We start from the raw sequence: 26,984 nt of genomic DNA, 5'->3' as shown, positions 1-26,984 counted from the left end.
AGACTCGAAATTGAGCTCAGGTGCATCCTGTTTCCATTGACATCATTGAGATGTTTCCACAACTTGATTGGAGTTCACATGTGTACATTTAAATTGATTGGACATGATTTGGAAACGCGCACACCTGTCTATATAAGTCCCACACTCTGACAGACCTCTGGAGTTCCTCTGTGAAGATGGGAGAACCTTCCAGAAGGACAACCATCTCTGCAGCACTCCACCAATCAGGCATTTATAGTAGAGTGGCCAGATGGAAGCCACTCCTCAGTAAAAGGCACATGACAGCCCACTTGGAGTTTGCCAAAAGGCATCAAAAGACTCTCAGACCATGAAACCAAGATTGAACTCTATGGCCTTAATGCCAATCGTCATGACATGGTAGCATCATGCTGTGGGGATGTTTTTCAGCGGCAGGGACTGGGAGACTAGAAAACCTGCTCCAGAGCACTCAGGACCTCAGACTGGGGTGAAGGTTCACCTTCCAACAGGACAACGACCCTAAGCACACAGCGAAGACAACACAGGAGTGGCTTCGGGACAAGTCTCTGAATGTACTTGAGTGGCCCAGCCAGAGCCTAGACTTGAACCCGGTCGAACATCTCTGGAGAGATCTGACAATAGCTGTGCAGGAACATCACTATCAAACCTGACAGAGCTTGAGAGGATCTGCAGAGAAGAATGGGGAAAAACTCCCCAAATACATGTGTACCAAGCTTGTTGCGTCACACCCAAGAAGACTCGAGGCTGTAATCTCTTCCAAAGGTGCTTCAATAAAGTACTGAGTAAAGGGTCTGAATAATTATGTAAATGTCATATCAGTTTTTTATTTTTAATACATTTGTATAAAAATGTCTAAAAACCTGTTTTTACTTTGTCATTATGGGGTATTGTGTGTAGATTGATGGGGGAAAAAATAATTTAATCCATTTTAGAATAAGGCTGTAACTTAACAAAACATGGAAAAAGTCAAGGGGTTTGAATACTTTCCAAAGGCACTGTATTTATAAGTTGTCAGAAATGTCCAGATCAACTAGCCCATGTCAGTTAATTTTCTTAGCCCGTAGTTTTTGTTGTAATGTTTGAGTCACTCAAATATCACATGAATAGACATTAGGCATAGAAAAATGTATAGAAGTGCAAGGAAATTAGCTTTTAAAACGACAAAATGTTATCTGCACCCCATGACAAAATGTGTAGAATTACAGGAAATAAGTTTAAACCTGCAAAATGTTGTCTCCGCCAACAAGAGGGGTGGGATGTTCCACAATGCTGGAAGGGGGTTTTGAGTGAAAAAGTTTGGGAACCCCTGATATAATGTAGGTGAGTGTAAAAAGTGTGTGAACTAGTCCTGCTCTTTATAATGGATAATACAATGGTTTCAAGTTGCTTTTTCATAATAGGTCCTTCATGTTTGCGAAATGCCTCACTTAAATGTTCCACAAAGAGTTTAGAGGCAGAAGTCACTCAGACCTGTTTCAGACCCACAGCAGGAGTTTATTTTACAGAGTGGGCTCTCCTGCAGACTTTAGATGAAAACTCACTCTGTGCATGGAATTTCTGAACATTCTGGCTCTACTTCTGACACTGTGTCAGGAGCTTATGATCAAGGGCCTGCAGGCTTCAGCAGCAGACTCTATCCATGCACCTTGTAATGCTCATGTTATGGGCAGACCTAGCTGCGGATACTTGAGGGATCAATTTAGAAAATGTTTGCGTCTGTCACAACAGTTTCACAATCTGTCAAATCTGACATAACACAGAGGGTTTAGTCTGGTCATGCACCCTCCAGCAGCACAACTTTAACAGGGCTATAGGAAGGATAAGTAAGCCAGGTACTGCACATTTCATTTGAAAGGCACTGCTTTCATTAGTTTGATGTATCTACTATATAATTATATTTATTATAAAAACCAGCAATAGGCAAAAAGCTAAGCTTTGAGCACACTGCCATTGCACTAAAGATTAGATCAAGTGCTCAGGCTCAGTCTTAAAATAACTTGAATTTCAACTTACGAAGACAATGAGGGATCTCCCCTCTCCATGTGCCGTTCCCCTCACATGAGACGATTCCAGGGCTGGATAGCTGGTACCCATCGAAGCAGCTATAGGTGACACTGGAGCCCCACTGCAAGTCTGATCCCTCAACCTTCCCATTGCGAACAGCCGGAGGATGGCCACACATGATCACTGATGTGGGGGCAAAACAATATCAATATTTTGAGTGAGTAAGTACTGTATGTTAACTCAAAACGCCTCAATTTTCTAAACATATCTATTGATGTACGAGAAGGGAATGGAGGATTTACAATGGTTCATATCCTATTTGATTAATATATCCGTTCTCCAACAGGGAGAAAGTGTTTTCACTTGCCTATTAATGGCAAGTAATGTAATTCATTGGGAAGTAGCCGTCCCTTTAATCACAATACATATCCGTTATGGGAAGTGTATCTGTTTTTGATTATATGCAGGGTATTGCATGAACTGTAATTTCTTAACACTCCCGCTGAGACGATAAAATATTACAATTCTAAAACAGGAACTTCTGGCATATTAAACAGTATTCACCCACAGGATTGCAATTGCTTTGCTAAAGTACTACTCTGGGGAATAATATGTGAAGTGCACACATTCATTCTCTGCCTGTCAATCTGCTCAGGAGGAGACTTCCCTGCTCTATGCTTGCCTGCATTGCACCACTAACTGGATACATTGTTTTCTCCACACGTTTGAAGTCTGACATCTGATAGCACAGAGCTTACACATTTCATGGATAACATCCCTTCAGTCTGTGCAAGTCAATAATTTTGCTTGCTGTGCCAAAAAGGTAGAGAAACTACTCCAAACAGGATCAAAAAACTTTTGAAATCTTTTGATCTCTGAGTGCTTGAAATTCTGGGGTGTTGTTGTGATATCTGTACTATATTTCTCTGGTTGCGCCTTCTCATCTCAGCCCTAAGTAAAGAAATGAAAGTTGAAATGTTTGTTTCTTTGTAAGCAAACGACAAGTATTATTGAGTCATAACCAAAGTTGAATTACCTTTACAGTTAGACTTGGTTTGGTTCCAAGACCCGTCCTTGGTGCAGAGGAGCACAGACGTACCGACAGTGTCCATGACGTGGCCTGGGTTACAGTGATACTGAACAGTCTTGTTGAAGGTGAACTCATTCCCTATGTAAATCCCATTGGCAACAGGACCTGGATCTCCACAGCTGATCACTGTTGAATTGGTCAAATAGTCATAGACAGTACTGTCCAAGCATAATCAAAAGCATAGCGTGGCATGTAGGATTAGGTGCATTGTGGCCACGTCTCATTGTCTAGATTGAATGAACAGAAGATGTGTGTTAGACGAGTCCACTGTAGTGCTCCTATAGTACAGTCAGTGGCGACGCGTCATTCTGGGCAGGTGAGGCAGAGCCGGAGCGTACGGGTTGGTAATATTCTTTAGTTGCACTATGATTGGCTCAGTGTTCTGTCACTGATTGAGACACTACGTTACAGCAAAATCTACAGGTAGAGCTCAAAAACTCAAGTGCCCATCCAAGAAGGCTCGAGGTCACTGGCCAAAGATAAAATGGACATCAAATCACGTTATACCTACTGTAGCTTTGATTGGACGGATCATGTCAATACTTTCAGAATCTTAGCTAGCAAGTTAGACAAGCAGTCATCATCATGCATCAAGTCTGCAACCTACTGGCAAATCCTTTTCAATCCTTTTCACATGAAGAGAAATTATAGATAAAAATGTATCAGTGCTCATTGGCCATAAACATTGCACTACAAGTTGGAAATATCAAATTCAGCAATGAGTGCTAAGGCGCCACTGCAGCCCCGGGTTCGATCCCAGGCTGTGTCACAGCCGGCTGTGACCTGGAGGCCCATGAGGCAGCGCACAATTGGCTCAGTGTCATCTGGGTTAGGGGAGGTTTTGGCCGGCCAGGATGTCCTTGTCTCATCGTGCTCTAGCAAGCTGACATGAGTCGTCAGGTCGATAGTGTTTCCTCTGACACATTGGTGCAGCTAGCTTCCGGGTCAAGTGAGCAGTGTGTCAAGAAGCAGTGCGGTTTGGCTCTCGACCTTCGCTGAGTCCGTAGGAGAGTTGCAGCGATGAGACAAGATCATAACTACCAATTGGATATCACAAAAAAGAGGGTAACGCCATGGCCCAGAAAAGTTTGAATACTTTGGCCATGCTGCCAATCCAGCATTTCTGACGCGTTCAAAACAATTAAAAACTTGGAACTGGAAAATCTCAGGCTTCAGTGAGTTCAAGACAACTGGGAACTCGGAAAAAACTATGTCAGAATGGGAAAATACGGAAAAAAATGTTGAACGGTCATCCAACTCAGAATTCAGGGTTGTGATTTCGGCCGACAAGAAGGACCTCTGTGCCAACTTCCACAACAAGGTGAGTCCAAAAATATAAAGTATGCTGCTGCATAAATGATGTAATATGCCAGGGAGATATGTATAGTGTAGCAAAGAAAGTAATATTAAGTGAATGTTGTATAGTAAGCTGTTAGTAGCACATGTGCCTCACCCTAATAATTTGGTTCCTTTCCTCCCTCATAACTTAGCCTACTGTTCTGACATGATGGTGCACTTGTAGCCTATAGCCTGTTTTAGAGAAATGCAATAATTTAATATTGTAAGAGCTTTCATTGTCTGCTTTTATGCCATCTTTATATGGCCTAATTTCTGACTTGTTGTACAGGGAGAATACTGTAAGAATGGCCAATGTTCTGAATTCTGTCGCTGTACATTTCAAAAGTGCTGAACACATAGTAGTCACATATTGACTACGGCCGTCCTAGCTTGCTCAATAATGTCTTAATCGAAATTACGGATTGCCTCTTATCCGCCTGTTGTTCCCTTATGCCATAGTTTGTACATCTCAATTGTCAGTAGAAACCACATATGTTTAAGCAAGTCACCCATATTAGCTATATATTTTTTTAAAGGGTAGTACATGAGGCAGTGTCACCCATATCTCGAAAAATAGGGTAACGCCATGGGCCAGTCACCCATATCAGCTGTACTTTTTTTAAATGGTAGTAAATGAGGCAGAATGTATTGTTTCGCTGCCAGACAAGGCTCTGCTGATAGCCAGGTAGCAGTGGTAAAGTGTTGGGACTGCTGTTTGGACTCTGCTGTCCTAACATTTTGTGGCACCGTTTATCACCGTTATAGTGCATTGAATGTATTGTTTAGTGTTGTGATGTGTTTTAACTTTGCTGGCCTTCATAAAACAATATATTTTTTGGTTTGCCCCACCAAGATTTACATGCTAAAATCGCCACTGAGCACCATACCTGTGCAGTCTGGGGCCGAGCCGGTCCAGGTGCCATTGGTGGTGCAGTGGCGAGTGGTGAGGCCGGAAGTCTTATATCCTTCCCAACAAGCATATGCCACGGAGCTTGAAAACAGTATTCCATCACTGAAGACAATCTTCCCGTAGGCAGGCGTACCTGGATTCCCACAGGAAACCGCTGAAAAAACATCAATAGATGAAAAAAAAATTTTTATTGGAAAATACTTTAAGATAAATTTAAGGTAAATAAACCCTACATTGATTGTTATCATTAACACTTTAGAACCGATAGCGGCCGTCGACTGCCTTTCTTTAAATTACTATAGCGGTCACGAACTGCCTTGTTTTTCTAACAATAATATCAGTGTCAATATCGCAAGATTAACTTGCAAACAACCTGTTGTCATATTCATGTGGCTGTTGTCATCAACCAGAAACCAGAAACAGTGTATGCTGTCAATTGACACTTGGGGTGTTGCTATCGTCCACCAAGTGCAAACAGTCAGTATCTATACAGTACGTGTGAAATGCTTGATAATGTATGTGATGTAAACAGATGTCACGCCCTGACCTTAGAGATATGTTTTATTTCCCTATTTGGTTAGGTCAGGGGGTGATGTGGGGTGGGCATCCTATGTTTTTTGTTTCTATGTTTTGGCCGGGTATGGTTCTCAATCAGGGATAGCTGTCTGTCGTTGTCTCTGATTGGTAACCATACTTAGGCTTTGTTAGTGGCCTGTGTAGCCCTAGTAAGCTTCACGTTCGTTTGTTGTTTCTTGTTTTTGTTGGCGACATTCATAATTAAAAGAAATGTACGCTCACCACGCTGCACCTAGGTCCGGTCATTTCCCTGACGACGTTTGTGACAACAGAGAGATCTACTTTCTTGGGGACCTGAATATTGACTGGTTTTCATCAAGCTGTCCGCTCAAGAGGAAGCTTCTTACTGTGACCAGTGCCTGTAATCTGTTTCAGGTTATTAATCAACCTACCAGGGTGTTTACAAACACTACAGGAGCAAGACCATCCAGAGGTATCGATCACATTTTTACTAATACTGTAAAACTTAGTTCTAAAGCTGTATCCGTACCCACTGGATGCAGTGATGACAATATAGTGGCTATATCAAGGAAAGCCAAAGTTCCTACACCTGGGCCAAAAATTGTGTAAAAGAGATACAAAATATTTAGTTGTGACTCTTATGTGGATGATGTTAAAAATATTTGTTGGTCTGATGTGATTAATGAGGAGCATCCAGATGCTGCACTTGATGAGTTTATGAAATTGCTTCTTCCAATTATTGATAAACATGCACCTGTTAAGAAACTGACTGTTAGAACTCTTACGGCTCCATGGATTGATGAGAAATTGAAAAACTGTACGGTTGAAAGAGATGGGGCAAATGGAATGGCTAATAAATCTGGCTGCACATCTGACTGGCTGACTTATGTGACTAAACTCAACAAAAATATATAATATGAAGCCAAGATCAATGATATAAAGAATGATGGATAAAAACTTTGGAGTACTTTAAATGAAATTATGGGCAGAAAGACAAATTCAACTCAACCTTTCATCGAGTCAGATGGCTTATTCATCAAAAAACCATTTGATGTTGCCAATTATTTTAATGATTAATTAATTGGCAAAGTGGGAAAACTTAGGCAGGAAATGCCAACAACGAACAGTGAGTCATCGTATTCATGCATAAAAAAAAGAATGAAAGAAAATCATTTTGTAAAGTTAGTGTGGGAGAGGTGGAAAAATTATTGTTATTGATCAATAATGACAAACCTCCTGGCATTGACAATTTAGATGGAAAGCTACTGAGGATGGTAGCTGACTCTATAGCCACTCCTATCTGTAATATATTTAATCTGAGCCTAGAGGAAAGTCTTTGTCCTCAGGCCTGGAGGGAAGCCAAAGTAATTCCACTACCCAAGAGTGATTAAGCGGACTTTACTGGTTTTAACAATAGACCTATAAGCTTATCGCCAGCTCTTAGCAAACTATTGGAAAAAATTGTGTTTGACCAAATACAATGCTATTTCTCTGTAAACAAAATAACAAAAGACTTTCAGCATGCTTATAGAGAAGGGCACTCAACATGTACTGCACTGACACAAATGACTGATGATTGGTTGAAAGAAATTGAAGATTTTGGGAGCTGTACTGATTTCAGTGCAGCCTTTGATATTATTTACCATAACCTTTTGTTAAAAAAACATGTGTTATGGCTTTTCAACCTCTGCCATATTGTGGATTCAGCACTATCTATCTAATATAACTCAAAGTGTTCTCTTTAATGGAAGCTTCCTAATGTCAAACATGCAAAGTGTGGTGTACCGCAGGGCAACTCTCTAGGCCCTCTTCTCTTTTCAACATTTTTAAACAAGGCATGCGTGTCCATGTATGCTGATGATTCAACCATATACGCATCAGCAACCACAGCTAATAAAGCCACTGAAACCCTTAACAAATAGTTTTAGTCTGTTTTGGAATGGGTGGCCAGTAATAAACTGGTCCTGAACATCTCTAAAACTAAGAGCATTTTATTTGGTACAAATCATTCCCTAAGTTCTAGAATGAATCTATATTTGGTAATCTGGTAATGAATGGTGTGGCTGCTGAACAAGTTGAGGAGACTAAATTACTTGGCATTACCTTAGATTGTAAACTGTCATGGTCAAAACATATAGATTCAGTGGTTGTAAAGATGGGGAGAGCTCTGTCTGTAATAAAGATAGCTTTTTTGACACCAAACTCCAAAAAGTAAGTTCTGCAGGCTCTAGTTTTGTCTAATCTTGATTATTGTCCAATCGTGTGGTCCAGTGCTGCAAGGAAAGACCTAGTTAAGCTGCAGCTGGCCCAGGAAAGAGCGGCACGTCTTGCTCTTCATTGTAATCAGTGGGCTGATATACAGTGTAAGTACTATGCATGCCAGTCTCTGTTGGCTAAGAGTAGAGGAGAGACTGACTGCATCGCTTCTTCTTTTTATAAGAAACATTAATGTGCTGAAAATCCCAAATTGTTTGCATAGTCATCTTACACACAGCTCTGACACACACACATAGCCCACCAGACATGCCACCAGGGGTCTTTTCACAGTCCCCAAATCCAGAACAAATTCAAAAAAGCACACAGTATTATATAGAGCCATTATTGCATGGAACTCCATTCAATCTCATATTGCTAAAAAATAAACAGCAAAGCTGGTTTCAAAAAACAGATAAAGCAACACCTCACAGCACAACGCCTCTCCCGTATTTGACCTAGATAGTTTGCGTCTATGCATTGATATGTAGGCTACGAGTGCCTTTTTTGTTTTTATGTTTGTTCTGTTCTTGGGCTGTTCTTGTCTATTAATGTTCTCTACTATGTCATGTTTCATGTTTTGTGTGGACCCCAGGAAGAGTAGCTGCTGCTTTTGCAACAGCTAATGGGGATCCTGATAAAATACCAAATACCAAAAAGCTTGCACTGCAGTGCATAAAATGTGATGAGTAGTTGACTCAGTGAGAAAATGCAATAGCTGAACAGTTTTGAACAAATAAATGTATTCCTAAATTAAGGAGAAGCAAAAGAGAGAGACTGGGAGAGCTAGCTACAGTACCCCATAATGACGAAGCAAAAACATTTTTTTACACATTTTTGTAAATGTATTAAAAAAACTACTTAAATATCACATTTACGTAAGTACTCAGACCCTTTACTCAGTACTTTGTTGAAGCACCTTTGGCATCGATTACAGCCTCAAGTGTTCTTGGGTATGACGCAACAAGCTTGGCACACCTGTATTTGGGTACAGGTGTGCCATTCTTCTCTGCAGATCTTCTCAAGCTCTGTCAGGTTGGATGGGGAGCATCGCTGCACAGCTATTTTCAGGTCTTTCAAGTCCAGGCTCTAGGACATTCAGAGACTTGTCCCGAAGCCACTCCTGCATTGCCTCGGCTGTGTGCTTAGGGTCATTGTCCTGTTTGAAGCTGAATCTTCGGCACAGTCTGAGGTCCTGTGCACTCTGGAGCAGGTTTTCATCAAGGATCTCTCTGTACTTTGCTCCATTCATCTTTCCTTTGATCCTGACTAGTCTTCCAGTCCCTGCCGCTGAAAAACATCCCCACAGCATAATGCTGCCACCACCATGTTTCACCGTAGGGATGGTGCCAGATTTCTTCCAGACGTGACGCTTGGCATTCAGGACAAAGAGTTCAATCTTGATGTTATCAGACCACAAAATATTGTTTCTCATGGTCTGAGAGTCCTTTAGGAGCCTTTTGGCAAACTCCAAGCAAGCTGTAATGTACCTTTTGAGGAGTGGATTTTGTCTGGCCACTCTACCATAAAGGCTTGATTGGTGGAGTGCTGCAGAGATGGTTTTCCTTCTGGAAGGTTCTACCATCTCCACAGAGGAACCCTATCAAGGCCCTTCTCCCCCAATTGCTCAGTTTGGCCGGGCGCCAGCTCTAGAAAGAGTCTTGGTGGTTCCAAACTTCTTCCATTTAAGAATGATGGAGGCCACTGTGTTCTTGGGGACCTTCAATGCTGCAGGCATTTTTTTTTCTTCCCCAGATCTGTGCCCCGACACAATACTGTCTCGGAGCTCTACGGACAAGTCCTTCAACCTCATGGCTTGGTTTTTGCTCTAACATGACTGTCAACTGTGGGACCTTACATAGACAGGTTTGTGCCTTTCAAAATCATGTCCAATCGGTTGAATTTACCACAGGTGATCAATGGAAACAGGATGCACCTGAGCTCAATTTCGATTCTCACAGCAAAGGGTATGAATACTTATAGACATAAGGTATTTCTGTTTGTTTTTTAATCTAAAAACCTGTTTTCGCTTTGTCATTATGAGGTATTGTGTGTAGATTGATTAGGGAAAATGCTATTTCATCAATTTTAGAATACGGCTGTAACTTAACAATATGGAAAAAGTCAAGGGGTCTGAATACTTTCCAAATGCACTGTATATTTCTTTGTATATTTTTTCACTTTCACTTACTTAGCTAGTGTCAAATGCAGTTATGTGATGTGTATGGTTGAGAAAAGGAAATAGAGAGAAAGGAAAAGAGAGACAGTGTGAGAGGGAGAGAGATTATGTTCTTGACCACAATTGTATCCTATTTGTTGCTTGTCTGGTCTCCCTCTGTTACTCTATTTCTCTAGCTCAATGAAAGCGAGGGAAGTGATGTGGAGAGTCAGGGCTAAGCAGCAAAAGGCAGAGAGGAAGAGGAGTTAGAGATGATTGGAGGGATAGAGATGTGGAGGGTGAAGTGGAGCGAGGGGAGATTGGAGGGAGAGAGGAAGAGGAGAGTGAAGAGGTGGGAGAGGAGAGTGGAGGGAGAGGAACATAGATTTTATTTTATTTAATTTGGATCTCTTTTAGTCCCCATTTGGACTAATCTTCCAAGAGTCCTTTAACATTAAAATACAATTTATAATACAAACACACTTTCACATATAACACACTATTACAAACATACAGTGGGGCAAAAAAGTATTTAGTCAGCCACCAACTGTGCAAGTTCTCCCACTTAAAAAAATGAGAGAGGTCTGTAATTTTCATCATAGGTACTCGTCAACTATGACAGACAAAATGAGATGAAAAAATCCAGAAAATCACATTGTAGGATTTTTAATGAATTTATTTGCAAATTATGGTGGAAAATAAGTATTTGGTCACCTACAAACAAGCAAGATTTCTGGCTCTCACAGACCTGTAACTTCTTCTTTAAGAGGCTCCTCTGTCCTCCACTCGTTACCTATATTAATGACACCCGTTTGAACTTGTTATCATTATAAAAGACACCTGTCCACAACCTCAAACAGTCACACTCCAAACTCCACTATGGCCAAGACCAAAGAGCTGTCAAAGGACACCAGAAACAAAATTGTAGACCTGCACCAGGCTGGGAAGACTGAATCTGCAATGGTTTGAAGAAATCAACTGTGGGAGCAATTATTAGGAAATGGAAGACATACAAGACCACTGATAATCTCCCTCGATCTGGGGCTCCACGCAAGATCTCACCCCGTGGGGTACAATTGATCACAAGAACGGTGAGCAAAAATCCCAGAACCACATGGGGGGACCTAGTGAATGACCTGCAGAGAGCTGGGACCAAAGTAAGAAAGCCTACCATCAGTAACACACTACGCCGCCAGGGACTCAAATCCTGCAGTGCCAGACATGTCCCCCTGCTTAAGCCAGTACATGTCCAGGCCCGTCTGAAGTTTGCTAGAGAGCATTTGGATGATCCAGAAGAAGATTGGGAGAATGTCAGATGAAACCAAAATATAACTTTTTGGTAAAAACTCAACTCGTCGTGTTTGGATGACAAAGAATGCTGAGTTGCATCCAAAGAACACCATACCTACTGTGAAGCATGGGGGTGGAAACATCATGCTTTGGGGCTGTTTTTCTGCAAAGGGAAAAGGACGACTGATCCGTGTAAAGGAAAGAATGAATGGGGCCATGTATCGTGAGATTTTGAGTGAAAACCTCCTTCCATCAGCAAGGGCATTGAAGATGAAACGTGGCTGGGTCTTTCAGCATAACAATGATCCCAAACACACCGCCCGGGCAACGAAGGAGTGGCTTCGTAAGAAGCATTTCAAGGTCCTGGAGTGGCCTAGCCAGTCTCCAGATCTCAACCCCATAGAAAATCTTTGGAGGGATTTGAAAGTCTGTGTTGCCCAGCAACAGCCCCAAAACATCACTGCTCTAGAGGAGATCTGCATGGAGGAATGGGCCAAAATACCAGCAACAGTGTGTGAAAACCTTGTGAAGACTTACAGAAAACGTTTGACCTCTGTCATTGCCAACAAAGGGTATATAACAAAGTATTGAGATAAACTTTTGTTATTGACCAAATACTTATTGTCCACCATAATTTGCAAATAAATTCATTAAAAATCCTACAATGTGATTTTCTGGATTTGTTTTTCTCATTTTGTCTGTCATAGTTGAAGTGTACCTATGATGAAAATTACAGGCCTCTCTCATCTTTTTAAGTTGGAGAACTTGCACAATTGGTGGCTGACTAAATACTTTTTTTGCCCCACTGTACACAATATACTAGCATAATGACCCAATAAATACTCAATCTAAAAATCATCTACTATAGTCCCACAACATTTCTATATACTATATTTTAATTGTTTTAAAATAATGTTTAAATTTATATATTGAAAGGTTTATCAGGATCCCCATTAGTTTGCTCAGTTAATTTATTCAATTTCTGTATTGCTCTAAATCGAAATGTTCTTTTGCCTATTTCTCTTTTCTGTCTGGATAACGCGTAGATGGTGGACAATCTATTCCTAGTATTTACGGAACATCTATCTCTTACCAACTGAATACAGTTTTGAATAGAACTTGGCCATTTTAAATGATGTATATTATAAAACAAGCATGTTTTTTTTAAATTACCTTGTCGATTGATTACCAACCGGGAACACTACGCATGACTGCAACAGAAGAACCATATCTCCACCTTAAAACAATCCTTGCTGCTTTATTCGGTGCATTCTGCAGCCTCCTAACTTCACTTGATGATGCATTTCCCCAGACCACCGAACAGTAGTTCACCTGACTCTCAATTAATGCTTCTGTTATTTGCTGAATAATTTTTCCTGGTAAATATTTAGCTATCCTTCTGATTATGCATGCTGTTTTAATATATATTTTTTTTAACGTAGATTAGTTATTTGAGACGACCATGATAAGCAGTTGTCTAGCTGTACTCCGAATAGTTTGGTTTCTGCCACATCTTCAATTTGTACTCCTCCCATACTTAATTGTATCCCATGCTGTTTTGGCCTTTTCCTAGTTGGCAAACCCACTTCCTGATATTCTCCAAAGCTCCTTGTAAAGCCTGCTGTACCTGTTGAACCGATTGTCTTGCTGCATAAATTGTAGTATCATCTGCAAATATAGTAGATTGAGTTTCAACCAATAGGGTTGGTATATATTAAATAAAGAAGTGGCCCAAGGCAGCTGCCATGCGGTATTCCACAGTTTAACACATTAGGGAAAGAAAATGAACCATTGAACCATATAGGTGGACCATTTCCTGTCAGTTAGATATTTTATTTTTATTTTACTAGGCAAGTCAGTTAAGAACAAATTCTTATTTTCAATGATAGCCTAGGAACAGTGGGTTAACTGCCTGTTCAGGGGCAGAACAACAGATTTGTACCTTGTCAGCTCGGGGATTTGAACATGAAACCTTTCGGTTACTATTCCAAAGCTCTAACCACTAGGAACCCTGCCGACCCACAGATATGACTGTACCCAATTCAATGCTACCTCCTTAAAACCATAATGCATTAATTTTGTCAAAATTATTTCATGATCCACTAAATCAAATGCTGCACTGAAATCTAAAAATAGTAAACCTACAAATTTGCCATTATCCATAGCATTGAGCCACTGGTCAGTCATGTCAACCAATGCAGTGGTAGTGGAATGGTTTTTGCGATAAGCATGCTGATTGGCTGTAATCAGATCATTCTTTTCCATGTACTCCCACATTTGTCCACTCACAATACCCTCCAATATCTTACTGATGAGTGTAGGGAGTAGACTAATTGGTCGACTATTGGCAGGAGTAATGGGTTCTTTGCTGTCTTTCGGAATAGGACACAGTTTCGCATGCTTCCATACATTTGCAAACATCCCCTTTTCCAGAGACCAATTAAATATTTATCTCAGTGGAACTGCAATCTGGGGAGCAGCACAGCGAAGCAAAAAAATGTTTATAAGACCATAACCTGTAGATTTACCATTAGGTAATGACTTCAATAGTTTTAACACCTCCTCCACTGACACCGTTTGTAGACTAAAAGAGCAGATCTTATTGCTCATAATATGATAATCAATCCATTGGACCATAGCTTGAGGGAGAGGAGGAGGAAGAGGGAGGGAAGGAGGGAGAGGAAGAAGCAGGGAGAGGAAGAACCAGGGGGAGAGGAGGAGGAAGAGGTAGGGGAAGAGGGAGAGCACACATGAGAGGGGAGCCTACGTTTCCATTGTCTGCCCTAGGTCCCACCATTCACCCTTGTGGCAGGGGTTTTGGAGTTGTATTTCAAATGTGGTAGGAACTTATATCTGTGCCAGAGATTTTAATGGATTACACCAATAAAATGGGCAGGGTTGACCACCTTGACCAACTATGGAACTATTACAATTTTGGACGCACGGGCATAAAATGGTGGGAGTATGTGTTTTGGGGGATGCTCAGCATTGTCATCATAAATGCGTACATTGTGTCGGGGACGCTGCAAAGGTCGCTCAGAAACTGCAGGCACTGGTTCCTGAAGGCATTCAAAATGCAGCTTGTGCATTCACTTTGTGATATGGCTACAATAACAAGAAGAGGGAAGCCAATAATGTGGTGTTAGGGCGTGTGGACTCACAATTTGAAAGCAGGCGAAGTTTGAAGGGCACAAGAGAGGGTGTGTGGTGCGCATCCGGGGTGGACGCAGGCCAAAGAGTGGAAGATGTAGAAACCTTCTTTGGGTGCGCTACGTGTTCTGTGCCACATTCCAGGATGGGGCCGTGCTTCCAGAAGTTCCATGACATATTGCAGGCTAAATGCAAACACTAAAGTGACCATGTGAAATATGAATTTGACCTTCAAATCTTTTAGGGAAATTGTGTACTTTTTAAAATAGTCTCTGAACAGTTGTTGTGTTTTGTATCATCTCTCTTTATCTGTCTCTATCTAATATTTGTTGCATTCACTGAATTGTTGTCAAAGTAGGCTATTAGTTCTACATTTTATGTCAGGCGAGGAGGTACTAAATCTTATTGAGAGAGGTTAACTACATTTTGAAATGGTCTCTGAATAGTTGTTGGAATTTTTACATTGTTACAGAAGTAAGAATAGTTTCAAATCAAATAGCCTACAATGTGTGGGTTTTGAAATACTTTCTGAACATTGTCCTCTGGTCACATTTTGGATAAATGTGTACATTTGTTATATGTATATATATTTTTTAAGTATAGTATATTATACTTGGTACATTTAGAGCGAGTAATTTAGTCAAATTTACCACAATTTAAATACACTAGGTGTTTTTGGTGTGTTGAGTGTTAATACTTTTTTGATAGTCAGTGTCTTTACACAATGGAAGACAACATTAATGTTATTGCCATTGACATATTTTGTATTTTACCCCCTTTTTTCCCCCTAATTTTCGATTTTATCTCAACGCTGCAACTCCCCATGTGTTCTCCGAAACATTAACCCGCACCAATGTGTCAGAGGAAACACCATTCAACCTGCGACCGGGGTCAGCCGGCAGGGCCCGGCCTGCAGGCGCACAGCCCGCCACAAAGAGTCGCTAGAGTGCGATGAGTCAAGTGAAGCCCCACCGGCCAAACCCTCCCCTAACCCGGACGACGCTGGGCCAATTGTGCGCTGTCCTATGGGACTCGCGGCCACAGAATGCAATGCAGTGCCTTAGACCGCTGCGCCACTCATGAGGCCTATATGGTGTCATATTATAGAAGAGGTTGTGCTCTTTAAAACTAAGTTAACTTGTAATTGTCATTTTTGTTTTTAGGCTATGTCTTTGTTTTTGAGCTATGTCTGTTTGTTTGAAATGTTTGAGAAAATGTGCTTTATCTTTAAAATTCTCAGTAATCTACAGCAGCATTCTAGAATTATATTGGGGTCTAATTGATTAAAGTCACTTGCAACCATGAAAGTCATACTCTCTTGACTATGGTTGTGGATAAAAGGAAATGCATCTACTCCCATAATAAGTCCAATCGTTCTTCAGTACAATATATTTTACAGGTGCTGACCAACCCATCAACTTAATTGTAATCTAACAGAAACAAGACATTAAAATCAAATACTTATTGATTTGATCCAATTAGTTAAAGCTTTTTAATGAAATGTATCAGCCTTTGTCAATGACCTGGAGTGGCATTTTAGAAGGCTATAAATTAAATGGGATCCTCACTCTCAAAGGTTGTATTTACACAGGCAGCCCAATTCTGATATTTTTTCCACTAATTGGTCTTTTGACCAATCACATCAGATCTTTTCACATCAAATCTTTTTAAAAGCTGATCTAATTGGTCAAAAGATCAATTACTGAAAAGAGAATCAGAATTGGGCTGCCTGTGTAAACAGTGATAGATATCGTCTTTAAAAACCAATTACGTTAATTGGGAACAACAAGTCCATCCCATAAATAATGAGGCATTGGGGACATATGACAACAAATGACCACACGACTCACATGAATAGAGCTTTCAGAGCTTTCACTCACACAGCCTGCTTAAATACTCTCAATACCGCACAAGCAGTTTCATCTTTGTTTACAGTAGGGGAGAACCAGCAGCATGGGAATCTTCAGAGGGCATTAATCAAAGAGGGATCAGTCAAAGCGTAACATACATTGTGAGGAAATATGCTCTCCACTTTCCCCCATGTAAAAGTGAATGGCAAATGTACACAAGTGCTGATCTCAAAATGCAATGAATGCTTTTGATTACAGCGGGAATATCTGGGGCTTATGCTACAGTGCAATCTTTGAGTATTTATGACTCAATTAGGGTTGATTGAGCGTATTCTCATTAGCTCAAGTCATAGAAAAGCCAATAGCTGAGCATTTAAGAGCAGTGAACTCTGCTAATTATTCATGTTGATAAGAATGTTTAGCATTATCTCTGTGTAGACATATCACTTCAAGGCTGCAACAGGATACTCAGTAGGTTAAAGGAAGCAAATACCCATGTACAGCTTCCCATAAGAATGTAACCACTTTATATAGAGAATAAGGGGACCAATAAAGAGTTAATGAAGTCCCTCAGGGAGACTGCTGTGGCCATATGTATTTCCCCAACCGTTAGGGAATAGGTTAGGTAGTTTAAATAGCACACTACAGCTCTCTACCCCTTCCACACGTCATTCATCCAGGGGGCAGCAGCAACCTTGTCCAGGTGCTGAGCCTTGTTGATAAGCACATCAGGTGCTGCCAATTAGGTGGTCGTCAAAGTAATTATTTCCCAAGTGACAGCAGTGTTGTGGTCCCCCTGTGCATGAGAATTTGCATTTAGTACCTGGGCACAGCATCATTGTATCACAGAAATAGTGTGCCGCCATCCACTTTGCATCACCCAAGCAGTGATCCGTCTCAACTCCCTTATAGCAACCGTTAAACCATCGTCAATTATGAATGACCTCTAAATAATGCAGCGTTATTGATCTCCTGTAAGCAATCTGCGGGCTTATCTCACTTTGTACTTTGTACTGTTGCCGTGAAGACTGAATAACTATGATTAATAATACATTTATAAATATAGAAATGCACAAAAACTGACCTAATGAAGAAAATAAAAACGATGAATAACGGAATGAAGGATGGAAGGAAAGGTGGAAGGAGACGGAGTAATCCACCAGGGCATTCTTTAAAATATATAGTGTTCTCTGACAGATGTATCAGAGAGGAATTCCTTCAGCTTGGATGAAAGGTAAATACCCCTTGAAGGTTGTGCCATGCTGATTTCAGATAGTAGACAATCCATTAACCACTCAGGCTTACATGGGCAAAACAAATATCTGTATTACATTAATTATGTTTAGGGTTAGGGGCTAAATGGCATAGTCAAACACCCCTGGTAATAATGTATCTTTATCTAAGCGATACATTAACTACTAGGTAATGCAAAAGAATAAATGCTAATGTCAACCAACACTTAGCATAGGGGATCCGACCCCATCTAACAGACAACACTGATGATAACTGGGTTAAAATAAGAAACAGACAACAGAGCAACTAAGAGCTGAAGAATTCATAACAACCTCAACACCAAAACATACATAGGAATGAGAAACAACATAACCTGAAAACAAGGAACCCATAATTACCCACAATCTTAAGGCACGCTACGATATGCTTTATATTGAGCATACATAATAATGACGGTCATAATTCATTAGATTTTTACTAATTCTTTGTATTTGATTCTTGGATTACAGAGACATAAAGCTCAATCAATGTTGTTGGCCGATGAGACATAGTTTAAGACGTTCTTCATTTAAGATTTTTTTTTAAATATTGATAAATTCTATTTAAAATTCCAGTAAATTCAGGGAGTACATTGAAATTCCAATTCCAATTATCTTCAAAACTTTTCAATGTGGAACATTTGGAATTTGAATTTAGTTTACTTTATGAATTGACCCCAACCCTGATCAGCTTAGATATTCAGTACACCCACATGTGCATACCTTTTGTACATAATGTGTGTAGGTATTTTATACTTCATATGAATGTGCCAATAAGCATCCCTCCTGGTTTCACTCAAGGTTCCCTCTTCATTTTTCAACCGATGAATTAAACAGTGCCAGAAATAACCCTGGGTTCTCCTCTTTTGAATTCCTCCCAAAATGGCTGAGCATTAAGGTAATTGCAGACTATAATAGGTGGAGCAATCCTTTCTGAAAATGTGCATTAAAGCAATGAATTATCGTACACTGCATTACCGGTGGCGGGTTGTCTGTGTAGGACTCCTAACCTATGCATACATCAATGAGTCCTAAATTCAGACAAGTGAGTATGAAAATGTTGCATTTATAGCAACCAGTAAATCTGTCAAATAGCCAGTTTAACTGTTATTATAATGTATCATACTTGAGTAGTTGTACTGTTTATCATAATTATGAAAAAGTGAGTATGAAAAAATCCCTGCATTGCACAGACATGCAATGTTCTCGTCATTGATTTTCCAATTAAATAGCAATTATTTGTGCAATGCCATACAATCTAAAATATTTCCTTTTTGCAATAGAACTGATCATTAAAACAGTCCGACAAGGCGAACCATGACACTGCCTTATCAGCCCTCAATGATGCCCAGATTATGCTCATTCCCAGTCAAGGGAGTCATTGTCACAGTTAATAATGTATCTACAGGTATAGTAGTTGATTATACTGTATATGGCAGGGGACTCACCTTCACAGACTGGCTGGGTGCCACTCCAGGAGCCATTGTGGAGGCAGGTCCTCTCAGGTGAGCCACTCAGGGAAAAACCGGCATCACAGGTGAATCGCAGCAGGCTCTTCAGCTGGAACCTCTCCCCTAGCCTGGAGCCGTGAGGTGGGATTCCAGGGTCACCGCACTCCCCGGAACTACCACCTCACGAGGGAGAGAGAAAATATCCAACACTCAAACAGCCATCCCTCACCAAAGCAGTCCCATAGGAAGCTCATATCAGTCACTCTAGCCTGTTTTCTGAGATGGAAATAGCTTTTCCCCCTCCCTTTTAACTAAAATGAAAGGCTACCAAGGCTCTACCCAGAGTGCTTGCATCTTACATCTCTAGCTACCACACATGAAAAATCCACAGAAATCCATAGCTTTTCACGCTCGGTTTGACATCCCTGAAACCTGTTGACCTGTGGTATTTCTGTGCACCCTTAGAGCCTTCAGGTCGCCCCTGGTTGGCAGAGTGGTAGGCCCCTGCTGATGGAAATACCTGAGCAGTAGGGTGGTGACCCACTCCAGCGTCCGTCCTCCTGACAGTAGCGCGTGGCGTTCCCAATCAGCACTCGGCCCTGGCTACAGGTATAATGGAGCACGCCGCCGTTGGTGAACTTCCTGCCTGACATGACAGCTTGGGGTGGTGTGCCAGGATCACCACAGGAAATAGCTTCAGATGAAATGGAGAGAAAAAGTTCAGAGAGGACAGTTGATACTCAGTTGATCATGGATATACGCCATTGTTCTTGTGCCTTCAGTGTTAGCTACTACCACAATTACATGTTAGTTGTTTACCTACTACTACTCCCACTACTACTCATACTACTCCCGCTCCTGCTGCTGCTACTACTACTACTACTACTACTCCCACTACTACTACTACTACCACTTCTCCTACAACCCACCTTTTATCACAAACATTAACACTACATATGACATTGTCAGCAAAGACATAATGTTTCTATATTATTTATTTTCAAACACTATCAATATAAATTCTTCACAAATCCCTTGCACCATCCCCATATTCTCCCCACTATAAGAATGGTACATTTCACACTTTCTATCATTCTACAACAGTGACTAACCACACGAAGTGGGACCCAGATTCCACCTCTGCCACTTCTTGTACCCTGATCAAGACAATCCTAGCATATTACTCACAAAGGCACTTAGGAAGTGATCTGTCCCAGAGGCCGTTTGACTGACAGGTGAGAAGTGATGAGCCGAGCAGATAGAAGGCCCTCTTGCAGTGATACATCACACTGGTTCTATAGTTGAAGCTCTCGGGGAAACGCTGCTGCGGGTGACGAATGGCATTCTCCACAAAGCCTGGATCGGAGCAGTTTACCACTGCAAGATAAAATCAACCGAATGCTTAACGCCTGACAGTGAAACCAAGAGTGAGAAGAGAAGGGAAATCAATGAGAAAGCTTGAATAGCAGGGTTATTGTTCAAGTTCTGAGTCATTTCAATCAACCCATTCATGCTTTTTAATATATACTTAAACAGTGTGTAAGCTTCTCTCATGTTTCTACAGTCAATAGCATTTGACATAAAGTTGATCTAATAACTATGTAACAATGTCATTCATGTGGGTTGATATGCAGTTTCAGTTTAGTTCAGATTCCCTTGTCACAAAATGTAAAACCAGCAGGACAGGAAGCCCCAGTAACAATAAGTTGCACCTCTTGCCTCTGAGTTGGCTGAACATTGTTTTCAGCTATTGCCCTTCAACAACAAAAAATGCATTAAGTTAAAGTAATGTCCAAGGGAAAAAAACAGATTGCTTTCCCTCAGTGACAGCTGCCAATGCCCTGGCAGTCAATTAAGCCCTGGGGAAAAGAGGGATGAAAAAAATATAAAACAATTGATAATTAGCACCTGCTGTTGGCAGGTGCCAAAAACTCTTATTCCTAAAACACCGGAGAAGGCACCGGAGAAGGCTGACGTTTTAGAAGGCTGACGTGTTCCTATCCAATTGTGTTTTTGTTTGTTTCTTTACGTTGTTTGTAACTTACATTTTAAATGATTTTGTACATAATATTGCTACTACCGTCTCTTATGACCAAAAATAACTTCTGGACATCGGAACTGTGATAACTGACCACGAACTGTCAGAATCCTTGATTTCCTTGAACTTCTTTGGGATAGGGGGAAGCATTTTCTATTTTGGATGAAAAGCGTGCCCAGAGTAAACTGCTTCCTACTCAGTCCCAGATGCTAATATATGTACATTATTATTACTATTGGATATAAAACACTCTGAAGTTTCTAAAACTGTTTGAATGATGTCTGTGAGTATAACAGAACTCATATGGCAGGCAAAAACCTGAGAAAAAATCAAGACAGGAAGTGGGAAATCTGAGGTTTGTAGTTTTTTAACTCAGCCCCTATCGAATACACAGTGGGATATGGGTCGTTTTGAACTTCCTAACGCTTCCACTAGATGTCAACCGTCTTTAGAACGTTGTTTCAGGCTTCTACTGTGAAGGGGGGCAGAATGAGAGGGGAATGAGTCAGAGGTCTGGCAGCAGCCTCGATCTCAGTCACGTGCATTCACGAGAGGTAGCTCTCGTTCCATTGCTTTTCTACAGACAATGGAATTCTCCGGTTGGAACATTTTTGAACATTTATGATAAAACATCCTAAAGATTGATCCTATACTTAGTTTGACAAGTTTCTACGACCTGTAATATAACGTTTTGAACTTTTCGTCTGAGGTTTGGCCGGACCTGAACGCGCGTTTGGATTTGTGTACCAAACGCCCTAACAAAGGAAGCTATTTGAACATAAATGATTAACTTTATCGAACAAATCATCAAAGGTAAGTGAATATTTATAATGCTATTTCTGACTAATGTAGACTGCGCAACATGGCGGATATTTATTTTGGCTGGTTTGGACTCTGAGCTCCGTACTCAGATTATTGCATGATATGCTTTAGTTTTTTTTAAATCTGACACAGCGGTCGCATTAAGGAGAAGTGTATCTAAAGTTCCATGCATAACACTTGAATTTTCATCAACATTTATAATGAGTATTTCTGTGAATTGATGTGGCTCTCTGCAAAATCACTGCATGTTTTGGAACTACTGAACATAACACGCCAATGTAAAATTTGATTTTGGATATAAATATGCACTTTATCGAACAAAACATGCATGTATTGTGTAACAAATCCTATGAGTGTCATCTGATGAAGATCATCAAAGGTTAGTGATGAATTTTATCTCTATTTGTGCTTTTTGTGACTCCTCTCTTTGGCTGGAAAAATGGCTGCGTTTTTCTGTGACTTTGTGGTGACCTAACATAATCGTTTGTGGAGCTTTTGCTGAAATCAGACACTGTGGCTGGATTAACGAGAATTGTATCTTTAAAATAGTGCATAATACTTGTATTCAAAACTGTAATATCTTATGATTCACGGAGTCGTGGCTGAAACACGACATTATCAACATACTGCTGGCTGGTTATATGCTGTATAACCAGCCAGCACTGATGTTGGCACTAAGACTGCAATCAATGAGCTGTATTCCGCCATTATCAAACAGGAACATGCTCACCCAGAGGCGGCGCTCCTAGTGGCTGGGGACGTTAATGCAGGGAAGTCTTACCAAATTTCTATCAGCATGTTAAATGTGCAACCAGAGGGAAAATAACTCTGACCACCTTTACTCCACACACAGAGAAGCATACAAAGCTCTCCCTCACCCTCCATTTGACAAATCTGACCATAATTATATCTTCCTGATTCTTGATTACAAGCAAAAATTAAAGCAGGAAGCACCAGTGACTAGATTCATAAAAAATTAAATAAAAAAGCAGATGCTAAGCTACAGGACTGTTTTGCTAGCACAGACTGGAATGTGTTCCAGGATTTTTCCTATGGCATTGAGGAGTACACCATATCAGTCATTGGCTTCATCAATAAGTGCATCGATGACGTCGTCCCCACAGAAACTGTACGTATATACACCAACCAGAAGCCATGGATTACAGGTAACATCCACACTGAGCTAAAGGCTAGAGCTGCCGCTTTCATGGAGCAGAACTCTAACCCAGAAACTTATTAGAAATCCCGCTATGGCCTCTGACGAACCATCAAACAGGTAAAGCGTTAATACAGGACCAAGATCAAATCGTACTACACCGGCTCTGACGCTCGTCGGATGTGGCAGGGCCTGCAAACCATTACAGACTACAAAGGGAAGCACAGCCGAGAGCTGCCCAGTGACACGAGCCTACCAGATGAGTTAAACAACTTCGATGCTCGCTTAGAGGCAAATAACACTGAAACATGCATGAGAGCACCAGCTGTTCCGGAAGACTGTGTGATCATGCTCTCAGTGCCCATTCACAAGGCCGCAGGGCCAGACAGATTACCAGGACGTATACTCAGTGCATGCACTGACCAACTGGAAAGTGTCTTCACTGACATTTTAAAAATCTCCCTGTCCAAGTCTGTAATACCAACATGTTTTAAGCAGACTACCATAGTCCCTGTGCCCAAAAACACTAAGATAACCAGCCAAAATTACTACCAACCCGTAGCACTCGCGTCTGTAGCTATGAAGTGCTTTGAAAGGCTGGTCATGGCTCACATCAACACCATTATCCCAGAAATCCTAGACCCACACCAATTTGCAAAGAGCCCTAACAGATCCACAGATGATGCAATCTCTATTGCACTCCACACTGCCCTTTCCCACCTGGACAAAAGGAACACCTATGTGACAAAGCTATTAATTGACTACAGCTCAGCGTTCAACACCATAGTGCCCTCAAAACTCATCAATAAGCTAAGGACACTGGAACTAAACACCTCCCTCTGCACCTGGATCCTGGACTTCGTGACGGGCCGCCCCATGTGGTAAAGGTAGGTACCAACACATCCGCCACGCTGTTCTTCAACACAGGGGCCCCTCAGGGGTGCGTGCTCAGTCCCATCCTGTACTCCCTGTTCACTCATGACAGCACAGTCAGGCACGACTCCAACACCATCATTAGGTTTGCCAATGACACAACAGTGGTAAGTCTGATCACCGATAATGACGAGACAGCCTATAGGGAGAAGGTCAGAGACCTGGCCATGTCGTGCCAGGACAACAACCTCTCCCTCATTGTGATCAAGACAAAGGAGATGATTGTGGACTACAGGAACAAGAGGACCGAGCACAGCCCCATTCTTATCGACGGGATTGTAGTGGAGCAGGTTGAGAGCTTCAAGTTCCTTGGTGTCCACATCAACAACAAACTAACATGGTCCAAGCATTCCCCCTCAGGAGACTGAAAAGATTTGGCATGGGTCCTCAGATCCTCAAAAGGTTCTACAGCTGCACCATCGGGAGCATCTGGTTGCTGGTTGCATCACTGCCTGGTATGAAAACCTTGACCGCAAGGCACTACAGAGGGTAGTGCGTACGGCCCAGTACATCACTGGGGCAAAGCTTCCTGCCATCCAGGACCTCTATACCAGGTGGTGTCAGAAAAATACCCTAAAAAATTGTCAAAGACTCCAGCCACCCTAGTCATAAAATGTTCTCTCTGCAACCGAACGGCATGCGGTACCTGAGCACCAAATCTAGGTCCAAGAGGCTTCTAAACAGCTTCTACCACCAAGCCATAAGACTCCTGAACATCTAATCAAATGGCTACCCAGACTATGGCTACCCCCCCCCCCCCCCCCCACCCCCCCTTTTACACCGCTGCTACACTCTGTTGTTATCTATGCATAGTCACTTTAATAACTCTACCTACATGTATAGTGGGGCAAAAAAGTATTTAGTCAGCCACCAACTGTGCAAGTTCTCCCACTTAAAAAGATGAGAGAGGTCTGTAATTTTCATCATAGGTACTCTTCAACTATGACAGACAAAATTAGAGAAAAATCCAGAAAATCACATTGTAAGATTTTTTATGAATTTATTTGCAAATTATGGTGGAAAATAAGTATTTGGTCACCTACAAACAAGCAAGATTTCTGGCTCTCACAGACCTGTAACTTCTTCTTTAAGAGGCTCCTCTGTCCTCCACTCGTTACCTATATTAATGGCACCTGTTTGAACTTGTTATCAGTATAAAAGACACCTGTCCACAACCTCAAACAGTCACACTCCAAACTACCCTATGGTCAAGACCAAAGAGCTGTCAAAGGACACCAATAACAAGATTGTAGACCTGCACCAGGCTGGGAAGAATCTGCAATAGGTAAGCAGCTTGGTTTGAAGAAATCAACTGTGGGAGCAATTATTAGGAAATGGAAGACATACAAGACCACTGATAATCTCCCTCGATCTGGGGCTCCACGCAAGATCTCACCCCGTGGGGTCAAAATGATCACAAGAACGGTGAGCAAAAATCCCAGAACCACACGGGGGGGACCTAGTGAATGACCTGCAGAGAGCTGGGACCAAAGTAAGAAAGCCTACCATCAGTAACACACTACGCCGCCAGGGACTCAAATCCTGCAGTGCCAGACGTGTCCCCCTGCTTAAGCCAGTACATGTCCAGGCCCGTCTGAAGTTTGCTAGAGAGCATTTGGATGATCCAGAAGAAGATTGGGAGAATGTCATAAGGTCAGATGAAATCAAAATATAACTTTTTGGTAAAATATCAACTCGTCGTGTTTGGAGGACAAAGAATGCTGAGTTGCATCCAAAGAACACCATACCTACTGTGAAGCATGGGGGTGGAAACATCATGCTTTGGGCCTGTTTTTCTGCAAAGGGACCATGATCCGTGTAAAGGAAAGAATGAGTGGGGCCATGTATCGTGAGATTTTGAGTGAAAACCTCCTTCCATCAGCAAGGGCATTGAAGATGAAACGTGGCTGGGTCTTTCAGCATGACAATAATCCCAAACACACCGCCCGGGCAACGAAGGAGTGGCTTCGTAAGAAGCATTTCAAGGTCCTGGAGTGGCCTAGCCAGTCTCCAGATCTCAACCCCATAGAAAATCTTTGGAGGGAGTTGCCCCACTGTACATATTACCTCAATTACCTCGACTAACCAACACCCTCACACATTGACTCTGTACCAGTACCCCCCTGTATATTTTCTCGCTATTGTTATTTTACTGCTGCTCTTTAATTACTTGTTCTATTTATTTTTTTTATTTTTTTAACTGCATTGTTGGTTAGGGGCTCGTAAGTAAGCATTTCACTGTAAGGTCTACTACACCTGTTGTATTCGGCGCATTTGACTAATAAAATTACATTTATTGTTCCTTGCCTATAATAGAAACCCTTATTGGGGTAACCCTCTTGAGGTGATTGTTGGAAGGCTATACTACAGGAATCCTGGGTGAAAGTGTAGAAGTGCAGATTGCCTTAAAAAATAAAATAGAACCATGTCAGTAGCAGGGAGCACATTGACATACTATAAGAACACTCAACGAATTGAGAGAGGAAGTGACTGACCATTGTTGTGGCAGGTGTATGAGGATATTTTCTTTACAAATGCAACTTTTTTCCCCCCTAGTTGTACCTGACTTTTTCAGCATGCAGAACTCTTCTTTCCATAGAAATGAATGTGATTATTGACATTTGGTCTTTAGAGAACGTTTAATCTGATAGTGATATATATCATCTGAAAGTGAAAATTAATCCAGGTGATTTTTACATAAATTGGGCAAATTCTGTCACACTACCACTGCAC

The 26,984-nt window shown here is 41.4% G+C and overlaps 1 protein-coding gene across 1 annotated transcript in view; it reads right to left on the bottom strand.

Annotated features, from left to right (window-relative positions):
* LOC110502713 (CUB and sushi domain-containing protein 1) overlaps positions 1-26,984 on the bottom strand; it is a 500,827-nt gene that overhangs the window by 12,589 nt on the left and 461,254 nt on the right. Inside the window, exons 55-60 of the mRNA XM_090217249.1 lie at positions 20,491-20,679; positions 19,823-19,996; positions 19,300-19,482; positions 5,320-5,496; positions 3,041-3,220; positions 2,014-2,187 (exon numbers count right to left, since the gene is read on the bottom strand). Of these exons, the coding sequence (XP_090073375.1) occupies positions 2,014-2,187; positions 3,041-3,220; positions 5,320-5,496; positions 19,300-19,482; positions 19,823-19,996; positions 20,491-20,679 (1,077 nt within the window). The remainder of the gene's footprint in view (positions 1-2,013; positions 2,188-3,040; positions 3,221-5,319; positions 5,497-19,299; positions 19,483-19,822; positions 19,997-20,490; positions 20,680-26,984) is intronic.

The sequence above is a fragment of the Oncorhynchus mykiss genome, chromosome 23 (genome assembly GCF_057628025.1).
Source record: "Oncorhynchus mykiss isolate SJ-2025 chromosome 23, ASM5762802v1, whole genome shotgun sequence".
Classification (NCBI taxonomy): domain Eukaryota; kingdom Metazoa; phylum Chordata; class Actinopteri; order Salmoniformes; family Salmonidae; genus Oncorhynchus; species Oncorhynchus mykiss.
Note: the sequence above shows the minus strand (reverse complement) of the source record. Positions and strands in the feature narration are given on the sequence as shown.